General features: G+C 47.5%; 1 protein-coding gene across 1 annotated transcript in view; it reads right to left on the bottom strand.

Annotated features, from left to right (window-relative positions):
- Positions 1–208: 208 nt before the first annotated feature.
- MCM3AP (minichromosome maintenance complex component 3 associated protein) overlaps positions 209–11,963 on the bottom strand; it is a 47,001-nt gene continuing 35,246 nt past the window's right edge. Inside the window, 8 exon segments of the mRNA XM_008577987.1 lie at positions 209–505; positions 1,642–1,792; positions 5,038–5,244; positions 7,040–7,169; positions 7,684–7,941; positions 9,044–9,434; positions 10,247–10,344; positions 10,720–10,978. Coding sequence (XP_008576209.1) covers positions 347–505; positions 1,642–1,792; positions 5,038–5,244; positions 7,040–7,169; positions 7,684–7,941; positions 9,044–9,434; positions 10,247–10,344; positions 10,720–10,978 — 1,653 coding nt within the window. The 3' untranslated portion in view covers positions 209–346.

Genomic DNA, 11,963 nt, shown 5'->3' with positions numbered 1-11,963 from the left:
CTTATTCATCCCTGCATCGCTGATGTCTGGCACATCACAGACTACGACTTTGCTGAGAGAATCACCTGTTACACACAGAAATGTAGGCTGCTAACTCCCTCAGCACATATGCTGGTGGGTCAGTCTGCAGAGATCATGAAAACAGATGAGAATATCTAAGATGTCACACGGAGGAAACAGCATTTCATTCTGAAAACTGGGAAAGACCTCACTGGACATATGAATGGTTTATTTGCATGATTAATAATCACATTTCCAACAGTGCATCAAGCATCTGAGAATAACATTATTTTGAGTAAAAGCAGAAACTCTTCTGGAGAGACGCCCTTCCCTCAGGTCAGGCTGCTCAAATGTCGACCATGTCCAGCAGTGCAGAAAGATGAAGTTCAGACGCAACTTCCTCATTCCTTGAACTCTGGATCAGCCTTTCCAGGTGCTTCAGCCGTTCAGTCAGAGATGTGCCTGTCGCCTCTGACAGCTGCAGTCGCTCCCCTGTCCTTTCGCTCTATTTTTATAAAAAAGAAACTGAAAATAGTTTGGGGATATTGATAAACCAAGACCTATTCCCTGTGAAGGCACTAGATCTAGCTCGTGTTAGAAACTTCATCTGGGGCCTGCTGGGCTCAATAGATCTCCTTGACATCCATCACACATCCTACCAGCTCTTCTAGCACATACATATAGCTGGTATAATCTGTACATGGACTGTTTCTCTTTGTATTCTATCATGAACAATCTCCAGTGTTAGTCATTTGTATAAAATATCATTGTCCAGGGCTGTGAATTATTCCTCATAAAAATGTATTGTAATTGTTTATCCAGACTCCCAGCTTTGGACATTTAGTTTGTTTCCACTTTTGTGCGGTATAATTAATGCCAGTGAACAATTTTATACATTAATTTTTGTGAATATCTGATCATTTCTTTAGGACAGAATAGGTAAGTCGAAGGGAATGAGTATTTTTAAGGTATTTGCCAAACTGATAAATGGAAACAAGGAGTCATCCTAATTTGCTTCTTTTCTCCCCTATCGAAGGACTTCCCAAAGCCAGTCCAGAAGCAAACTTTTTACCTGTCCAGCAGCACATATCTGTGATTAAAACTCTGTTTTTCCTTCTTTAACCACTGAAGGAAGGATAGTGAGGTAGAAAGACCTTGGGCTTTGGAGTTAGTCAGGTCTGACTTTGATAAGCAGCTCTGCCACGGACCAGCTGAATACTCTTAGATGATGCTCTTGATTTGTGAGCTTACCCTCCTCATTCATTAACTGTCCTCAGGAAAAGTTAATCCCAGAAGGAAGGACTGGGTGATGCCAAGGATCAGAGAGTATGTGCTCCACAAACACAAACTGCTATTGTCACCTTTGTTACTTTTGTCAATGCCCTTACTGTACGTCAGCACCTAGTTACAGGATTTATTTGATTCTTAAGCATGTTTCAATTCCATTCTTCACTTATTTCACAAGCAGAAACTCAATTAGTTAGGTCTCTGTAACAGGGACATATTAAGTCTAAGAAAAGTCTAATTTAAGCTAATAATTTACTGGTCCTTGTAACATCATATGATGAATCAAGACGACTTTTTTCCCAGCGATTCTCTCAGTCTCTAATTCTAATGTAAATGCCAAACGCACTTTCTCACCTGTGGCCTAGTAGTTGTAGATGTTTTCATCACAGGTTCGATAGTCTGAGGAAGTGACACTAGAGTCTGAGGAAGGTAGAGGGGAAGGGAAGTAGAATCTGTAAATGCTCCTGAGTCTTCAGACAACCACTGCTGAAGTTGATCTTCAAACCTGAAACAATATGTGATCACAAATTCAGAAACATTTGACCATTAGGAAGCAAAAGAGAAAAAAGAATTGATAAATTCGACTTTTTTTATGCCTTTGCTTTTTATACTAAGGATAGAACTAAGTTATGATGTCAACTGAGAAGCAAAAATGTACTTTTAAAAAATGTAATTTCTGGGCCGGCCCCGTGGCGCACTCGGGAGAGTGCGGCGCTGGGAGCGCAGCGACACTCCCGCTGCGGGTTCAGATCCTATATAGGACTGTCCGGTGCACTCACTGGCTGAGTGCGGTGCGGGCGACACCAAGCCAAGGGTTGCGATTCCCTTACCGGTCACGAAAATAGACAAAAAAAAAAAAATGTAATTTCTGGGCCGGCCCCGTGGCACACTCGGGAGAGGGCGGCGCTGGGAGCGCAGCGACACTCCCGCTGCGGGTTCAGATCCTATAAAGGACTGTCCGGTGCACTCACTGGCTGAGTGCGGTGCGGGCGACACCAAGCCAAGGGTTGCGATTCCCTTACCGGTCACGAAAATAGACAAAAAAAAAGAAATGTAATTTCTTCCCTTTAACTTATAAATCAGTTTATATTTAATGAGAAAGGCAGCATTAATCCAAAACAACTGCTTCTGAGTGTTACTTAACATTGTAATTCTTCCCTTGGTTTATCTTCTCTATTTGAACTATTTTGGCTTTGTGCATCTATTATTAATTCTTGTCTCTTGATGGATTATCCAAATGTATAGATCACTGCTTACAGTTTAAATTAACTCAAAGTAGTATCCCACTGACACCTAACACACTACAAAGCTGTATACCGCCATATACTTGTCTTTTCAAGAAAAACAATCTCATCCTAAACCATTTAAATTACACAGACCTATGCAAATCTACTTTTAGAAATCATGACACATTCATTCACTCTTCCAACACATATGAGGGTACTTCAAAAAGTTCACAGAAAGGGGCCAGCCCGTGGCTCACTTGGTGAGTATGGTGCTGACGACACCAAGTTAAGGGTTAAGATCCCCTTACTGGTCATCTTTTAAAAAAAAAATTCACAGGAAGATTCATACTATCTTTTAATCCTATCTTTCCATGAACTTTTTGAAGTACCCTCGAATTTATCAAGCCCCCATCAAATGCTAGGTACCATCCTAGGAACCACGGATACAGCACTTAAACAAAACAGATAAGGCCCGGCCAAAGCAGCTTGTACTTTAGTGAGGGGAGATGACAACGACCACATAACAAGGGAAACATGGTCTTAGGATGAGAAAAACAAAGCAGGGCCATGGAAATGGAGTGTGGGTGACGGGCATGGAGGGCCTCACTTCTCAGCAGATTTAAGCAGAGACCTGAAGTGAGTGCAAGGTCAGCCATGGGGATGATGGGGAAGGTGCAGTAGCTGGGGAGTCCCAAGCAAAAAGAACAGCAAATTCAAAGGCAACAGCAAACACAAGGGCCTGGCTGTGAGCTGCAGACACATTCGAGAAAGAAGCCGAGATCGGAAAAGAAATGGGGGGGGCAGATCACGCAGGGCCTAGGCCATCCTTGTAGAGTTTGATTCCAGGTGAAAGAGGAAGCCACTGAAAGGTTGTGAACAAAGGAGTAACATGACCTCTTTATTCTACACTTGAAAGGAATCCACTGGGTCTGCTGAGACTAGACTACAGCCCACTTCAATGATCTGGAGGGAAGATGAAGGTAGCGTGAGCCAGGCGGGAGCCATGGAAGTCACAACATGGTCCATTCCTGAATATATTTTCAATAGAGCCAAAAGAATTTCTTGACGGATTGGATGTGAGATGATTCCAAGGCATTTCGCCTAGACAGCTGGAAGGATGGAGCTGCCATCAAAAGAGAACACCACCGAAGGAGGGGCTAGTTGGGAAAAACTGGGAATCGGATTTGGGATAGTTAACTTTGCAATGGGTAATCGACATCCAATAGATGCCTAGTGAAGATTTCAAGGAAGTAGTAGGATGTTCAAGTCTGGAGTTCAGAGGACTCAGGATTTGATATAAATTTTGAGTTGTCAAAATATTGTTATTTTAAAATCCATGACACCACATGAAATCACTGGGGCATGGGTGCAGACAATGCAGAGGAGAGGTCCAGAGAGTGAGCCAGGGGAGTGGGGGGGTTGGAGGATGAGGAAGAACCAGCAGGGAGGTCCTAGAGAACTGGCCAGCAGGGTGGAAGGAGGACTCTGGGCATCCCAGAATCAACGAGAGAAGGAGCAAAGGTGAGGATCACTGCCGGGGAGTGTGTTCATGGTCATGTCCAGCTGTGTACAGGCTGCTGGAGACTGGGAAAGGGAAAGTGAGTACCACAACTGTTTTTGAGTTTTACTGTCAAGAGAGCAGAACATGGTGTGAAGAGAGAAACAGGCCATAAGAGGAAGAAATGCCAGTATGTTTTCATGTCTGTGAGCTGATGAGCTGATGGAATAATCTAGTACAAGGGATCCAGGAGAGGAACACTCACTGGACGAGGGTCCTTGAGCAGGTGGGAGATGAGGTCTCAGCCCAAGGGAAAGGGCTGACCTTGGCTACGAGCTGCACGGTTCCTCCCCAGCAACAAGAGGGGACAGTGAGGCAATGGGGAGGCAGGTGGAGGTGGTCAGGCAGGGCAGGGGAGGCAGAAGGATGGCCTGTGCAAACTGCCTTCTTCCTGGTTCTATGAGTGTTTCTCAGTAAAACTAAACAACGCCATTAAGTGGGGGCAGAAGGTGTGCATGGGAGGGACAGAAGTAGGGAATGCAGAGGAGGGTCAACTCCAGCCCCTGCCCAGCCACAGCATGGGATGACCTACCGACACCTCAGGGTTGCCACGGGCAGAATGCAGCAGCCAGCCACACTGTCAGCACTCACCGTCTGAGTGGACTTAGTCACACATACTTTTTTTATTTTCAAGATGACTGGTAAGGGGATCTTAACCCTTGACTTGGTGTTGTCAGCACCTCTCTCCCCCAAGTGAGCCAACTGGCCATCCCCATATAGGGATCCGAAGCGTGTTATCAGCACCACGCTCTCCCAAGTGAGCCACGGGCCGGCCCTAAGAGCTTATACTTTAATGTGTTTGACTTGCTGCCTTTTTTGAACACAGTCACATCACTCCAGCCCTTGAGAATCCATCTGCCCTTCTCCATCTGGCTGTCTTGACTCAGTCGTGCCATAGCCAGTCTCTCTCCCCCAGCATGAAGTAGACTAAAAAACACACATGAATTGGAAGGGAATGGGCTTCACCTCTTGTTCTCCTCTTTCTCCAGCAGCAGACTGCTTGACAGACACTGCGCCAGGAGTTCCTCAGCAGAAGCTCCTCGCATCAGATCCTCGGCACTGGGAATCCTCCCCTCCTGGCCACAGTCGGCGCTCCTCTTCCCTTTACAGTACACACGAAGCAACGGAGTGGGGAAGTTGTTTGCAGAAGGATGAAGAGACTTTATCCCCAAACTGTTAAATACATGTTTTGAAACGCTTACAGTCAGGAAAAAGAAGGAGACAGGATTCCTACACATCATGTAAAGTATGTGGCCACAGAGCCAAACATGTGTGTTCATGTGCAAGCACACACATGCCTCAGACCTACATACCCTCCTGGGACGGCTCATGCGCATGATCACACCAGCCCCGCACCTGCTTCTGAGCTTCCCTCAAGTCAAGGAATGGGGCCCAGTGGGAAGGTGGTCTCTGCACTGCAGGGTGACCCTCATGCAGTGAGGAGCATCAAGAGACTCCGTCTGTTCCTCCTGGAAGCTTCCGCTCTCGTGAGGCAGCTGGGCTCTCAGAGCTTCTCTAGTCTGTCTTGCTTCCCATCCCAGGGTTATAAACAGATTCTGTTTTTCCCAAACACTGGCAAGGTTATCTTTCACATTTGGCTCTTGGATCTATCTGGAAGTAATATTTGCAAAACAGTGGGAGAAAAGGGATCTAACTTTTTTCCTAAACAGATGCCAATGTCTGTTCTTTCCCCACTAATTCCATCAATTTGGCATGGCACTTTTGTCTCAGGTGGTTCTATTTCTGGACTTCCTGTTCTGATCCACACGTGTACTCCTGCATTACCACATGGTTTCAAGTACTGTAGCTTTATGGTATGTTTGGTATTAGGCCAAACAGACCTTTCTTGTCATTCTTATTCAAAATTTTCTCAGCAATTGCTACATATTTTCTTATCCTGATGAATTTTAGAATTAACTTGTCAATACCAGGGGAAAAATCCTTTTGGGTTTTTGATTAGAAATGCCCTGACTTTAGAATTTGAGAATTGACACCTTTACAGCATTATGTCCTCCCGTTGACAGAGTGAGCCTACACCTCATTCATTCAGGTTCCCTTTATATATGCAGGACCCTGAGAGCTCCCCTGATGGGCTCAGCACCTCTCCTGTCGGTTTATGTCCTTATATTAAGGGTTTCTTGTTGCTGTGAATGAGAATATTTTCATATGTTATAGGTCCATCTATCTGATCTCTGTGCTGAACTCTGAACAAGCCCAGTTCTAAGAGCTTGACTGTTGATTATCTTGGACTGATGAATGTACAGTCTGGTTTTTCCTTCCTATTGATATTTATGCCCATCAATCCATGTCCCTGCACTGGTCAGGATTTCTAGGACAACAGTGAACAGGGAACAGCACATGCTGCTTCTGACTTCAGTGTTTCTAATTGTTTACCAGGATGCATGGTTTTTGTTTTTGTTTTTTTCTTTTTGGTAGTTTTACACTAAGTAGCCTTATCAACTTAAGGAATTTTTTTTTACCCAAGCTTGATAAGAAATTTGTATCAGGAATGGGTATAAATTTTGAGAAATGCATTTCAAAACCAACTGAAATGATCACTAATTACATTAATAGATTCCTACCATTGATATTGTTTATCCTGGGAGAACGCCTACTTGTGAATTCTTTTAGGTACTACAAGACTGTGTGTGCCAACAGTTTACTTGCTGTTTTTGAACCAGGTCTGTAAGTGAGGTGAGATGTCAGCTTTCTTTTTTGGCACTCTCCCAGTTAGGTATGATTTCAGAGTCAGGTTCATCTGATCAATGAAGTGACATGCTCGTAACTTGTCTCTGCTCTAGAACAGTTTCTGCTACAAAAGAATGATCTGTTCCTTGCGGGTTTGTCAGAAGCTGCTCACACTGGGCTGGATTCAGTGCACAGGATATTAATTTCCATCTGGGTACTTTGGGAGAGAACGATGCAGTTTAGAACAGCAACAGAAACACACACTGAACGTGGATCTCACCGTCCCTGACGCAACTGTAGCTCCCTCTGCGTCTGCAATCTGGCTTGTTCCCACAACAAGGGAATGTCATATTTTTTCAAATCATTTTTAAAAAAATACACACATATCTGATGATCCTCACTCAGTGCCTCTGAGAAAACAATTAAAAACAGATAAAAAGAATATCAAAAGAGCAACAGGTAACCACTCAACATTTGCTTAAATTCACTGATTTAAAGACAAGCCCTTCTGATTAAAGACTAATTAAGATTAATTAAAGTCATTAATCAATTAATGACTTTAACGTGGAAGTTTGAGTCGAGTATGCTCCGAGTGTCCATGGTCCCTCAAGGTCCACACAGGCTTCGGTCTAGACTGCAAAGGGCCCAGTAATAACCACTGAGAGCCACAAATCCTCTCTAACCTAGAGCCAGCCAAGGGGGCCTATTTCAGGAGGGGAGTCCAGGCTCTACTGGAACCCTCTTAGCTCTTCCTAATGCTTATAAGTCATCTGGAAGTCACTGGCTTGAAGCAGGAGGTCCTAATGAAAGGAAGGGTGGGGACCCAAAGGCAAAGAAGCAACATCAAATAAACATCATTCTTTGCTAAACTGAACCACAAACGTCCCGTGAGGACCTGGCCCCATAGCACCGAGCTCTACCTACCTGACGTGATGGGAAGCCGGGGGGGCGTCCAGTCCCTCAGCTTGTGGTTGATACACAAGGCGACAACATCATCCCACGGGATCTCAGCGACCGAGGGCCCTACCCCATGGCCTGGGGAGGGGTTCTTGCTCTTCCACCTGCAGTACGTTCTATGGAGCAGGTTCTCCACCTGGGACTGGAGGATGGGCTGCGTCTGGCGTGAGCTGGGGATCTGAGAGGCGTACTGGATGACCATGGAGCACACGGGAAGCCAAGGGGCTGGAGGGAAAGCACCTCATTGCTTGTTTGGCAAAAATACAAGTGAAAATCTACATGAAAATGCTCTTAACTCTGTTTTCTTAGGAGAAGGTAGCTGTGTACTCAAGAAGTTTGCTTTCAAGTATGAACACATCAAAACCAGAGCTGCTGAGGGAAATAGCTGCTTGCTCCCAGGGCCCAGGTGAAGGATGCAGACAGTCACCCTGGGAGTGTCCACAGCAAAGGTCCACCCAGAAGTTCTGACTGTACAGGCCTGTGGTTGCACTTAGCAATCTGTGCTTTAACCAGCACCCAGGTGAGTCGGGTAGAGGTGGCCTTGACTTCCCTTGGGGACCTGCAAACTAACTGAGGGCACAGCGGGCTTGTGCTGAGTGGTTTGCTTCCCTTTGGATCCCTTCAATAATAAGCACTGGTTAGACCTACTGAAGGCCACACCCACAATTTGGAAGGGCACCTGCGGCCCAAACGGGGGTGTCTGTGCCAAGCAGATGAGCTCTGCCAGGCAGGCAGCAGGCAGGCTTGTTCCCTCCCAATGGCCCACATCAAACCAGGCTTAAGCCACCCCAGGTAACCTGTAGAGTCAAACTGCCTGGATGCCTCACCTGGGCACAGCAGGCACAGCCTGAGCCACAGAACAGAGGCTTTTGTGACAATGCAGGAACTCTGGCATTAAATTATCACTGAGTGCCATAGCACCAGCACAGTCAGCAGCTCTGGGAGAGGGCCCCACAGTCCCAATGCCCTTTGCCCCTGGCCCATCTGTTCTGACAACGGACCCTGTGGGGAAGTTAGGAGAGGCCACGTGGTTGGTGCTCCTCCCAACACCACCCACCAATTTCATGTCAAGGCAGACACCCACAGACTGCTCTGTTGGTGGGGAAAGGCCAACAGCCCCCACTCCACAAAACTCCAGCTCATTCTGACCCATGAACCCAAAGCTGGGTGCAGGCAGGTACAGAGTGGGGACAGGAAAGTGCACAGTGGAGGTGGATGTGCCAGCCACACAGTGGTACCCAGTGCCCGTCGCACTGTCACACCAGTGAGAAGGAAGGAGGCTTGGCTAGGGCCACCTCTCCCCTCCTCCCTCTGCACAAGCACGCACCCCCTGGAGGTGGGAGGTCCATCTGCGGAAGCTGGAACCCAAGCACTGCCTGCTTCAGCCAGGCAAGGTGCTCCGGGGCATTCCAGCACAGGTGAGGAAGGAGCCGGCTGCCCCCCGCCTCGGCAAACTCGGTGACAGGCCAGGACAGGTCACACAGCTTCTCAGAGGACACTACAGACGCCAGGAACTGCAGCACAGTGTTGAAGAGCTCAACGATGGCACTAGGCTCCTGTGAGGCCAGGCCACCCAGGCGCCTCTCTCTTCTGTCATGGAAAAACCGGCCGCTAAACTCATGGCTAACCCCGTCTTCAACATACTGAATGAGGGTCTGGCAGCAAAGGTCAAGGGCACAGGGGCTGCGGGAGACCAGCCACTGCACTGCCTGAGAAACCTGGAAAGCAAAGATAATGGGAAGAGACACAGTTAAACCAGTCACGCTGATTTCCAAACACAGCTTTATGAAGGCGCTTGGTGGTCTTCCTGGGGTCAGGAGACCCCACCCACAGCAGATGCCACCAGAACACCAGACCCTCACCCACGCTAGAAAGGGGAGCAGAAGCTTCCTCTGTGGTTGAGTTGGCGTTCTAGGACCCTGGAGACATGCCCAGCAGGGGTGCCAGAGAGCTCCCCCATCCCCAGTCCCATCCAGCCTTCAGGCTCACCTCCCTGGAAAGGCCCCGGCAAACCATCCCTGCACACCCTCTCCACCACACACAGAAATGGAAGGCACACCTCCTCGTTCTCAGGAGGACTAGTGGTTTCACCACATGCCAGGATGCCCTCACACCTGTAGTTATCTTTCTTCCTGTGGTTACTTTTATTTTAATTCCTGGCACCTCTTTCCCTTAATAAAATTGTTAGCACAGACTTCCTTTTTTAAGGAAATCTCAGACATTACTTCTTCATATATTCTAAGGACGACCAACCCAGAAAAATAGTTTATATATGTGACCTCCAGTGATAAGACATGAATGGTCATATTTTAAGTTCATAAAAATAGAAACATTTTAAAAATTTACATGAACAATTTAATTTGTCGCAGATAGCAGGACTATGGAAAAATTTTATCTTTTCCTTTGATTTCTATTTACGTTTTTAGAAAGTTATCTGTATGAAACATAAAACTAAAACTGCAAAGACTAATATACACTAAATTCAAGATATGGCAAACCTGATGGACTTTTAAAAATGATGAAACCTTACCTTAGTTGTGCCTTGTAAATCATTAATAGAATCAGGGATCTCAATAACAGTGTAATCTGAAATCAGCTTAGCTGAAACCAAATCCTGTAGCATCAGACCTTTAAGAGAAACCGACAAAGGTCACACATGTTCTGCTCTCAGTCTGTACACATGCTAACACATCTCACTGCACTGACCCCAGCCAGCTATACAGTGGACCGTCACCGTGGGGGCTACTGTCCCAACAATTCCCAACACCACACTGCTGGCCCTTCCTTGGACCCAGGGCTCCACCCGTTTATTAAACAATGCCAGTTCATAAACGAGACTTCCTTCACAAACCATCCTCCACTTCCTTCTGTACAGTGGACCGTCACCGTGGGGGCTACTGTCCCAACAATTCCCAACACCACACTGCTGGCCCTTCCTTGGACCCAGGGCTCCACCCGCTTATTAAACAATGCCAGTTCATAAACGAGACTTCCTTCACAAACCATCCTCCACTTCCTTCTCGATGGCATCCCCTCCGGGGCTGGGCATGAGAACCACCAGTGGCAGTGAAGGCTTCAAGGGCTTGGCCTGCAGGAGTTGCTTGAGCTGCAGCAAGGCCGAGAGCCAGTACACATCCTCCTCTGCCATGTCCTCGCTCTTCACTTTGGGGGGCAGCAGCAGCATGAGCCCACTGGCTCCCAGGAGGTCCTTCTGTGTCTCCGCAGCATCAAGAGCACCATCACTGAGTGCACCATGGGCCACCTGCAACAGCACCCAGACCATCAGGATGGGTGCACCAGGGGGCAACAGTGAATGGTTTGCCCCAGGGCAGGTATGGCCAAAGTGGTCCATGCACCAAATGCTCAATGCACTCTAGACAATCGTCCAAGGACACAGCTGGACTGGCCCTCCCTCCACAAGACCATGAATTAGTGTGAGAAACAGTCAAGTCAACAGATATTTTAGCATCCAGCTAGAACTGTGTTTGACCATGTTACTATGATGTTAACACTAACCTTCAACAGTATAAAAACAGTTAAGCCCATAATGATGGAAAGGGGGAAGGCAAGCCAGCAGAAGAAAACGGATTCACATTTCTAGAAAGCAGCTAGGACATGGGACCAGTCACTGGGCTAGGGAAGCAGAGGAAGCCACACCTGTAAGCTGTGGATGTGGGTATGGCAGGAGCCACGCTAGCTAAGCTCCCAGGCCCTGCACGTACCAGATGCAGAGGCACGACCCTACAGGTCATGCACATACCCTGCAGGCAGCCTCTAAGTGCACCCTGTTCCCCTGGGCCCCTGAGCAGGAGCCTGAGAGGATCTAGACATAGGGCCTCGTCAGGTACAGTACAGGAGGACTCAGAACCGGCCACCCCCACCCCCAGCTGCTGTCCTGGAAAGGAGATGAGACAAGTCCTTTCCAGAAAAATAGGACAGCCCAGGGAACAGATATCCAGATCCAGACATTCGGAAGTGTCCCCCAAAAAAGGCTGGCTTGCCATTCAGTTACCTTCTATTGCACCCCAAACAGAGCTTCTGGCTAGCCTTTTTAGGGCCTCACTCAGGCATGGACAGAGAGCCTCAGCTAAGGACACTGAGGGACCCTCCAACATAAAAGAAAAACTAGAAAAACAGCAAAAGAAACCCAGAGGAGGGGCCGGCCCGGTGGCGCACTGCTACAGTGCGCCGCTTGGGAAGCGCGGTGGCGCTCCCACCGAGGGTTCGGATCCCACATACAGACCGGC

The sequence above is a fragment of the Galeopterus variegatus genome, unplaced genomic scaffold (genome assembly GCF_000696425.1).
Source record: "Galeopterus variegatus unplaced genomic scaffold, G_variegatus-3.0.2 Scaffold1614, whole genome shotgun sequence".
NCBI classification, from domain to species: domain Eukaryota; kingdom Metazoa; phylum Chordata; class Mammalia; order Dermoptera; family Cynocephalidae; genus Galeopterus; species Galeopterus variegatus.
The sequence above is the reverse complement of the archived record's forward strand: the minus strand, read 5'-3'. Positions and strand labels throughout refer to the sequence as shown.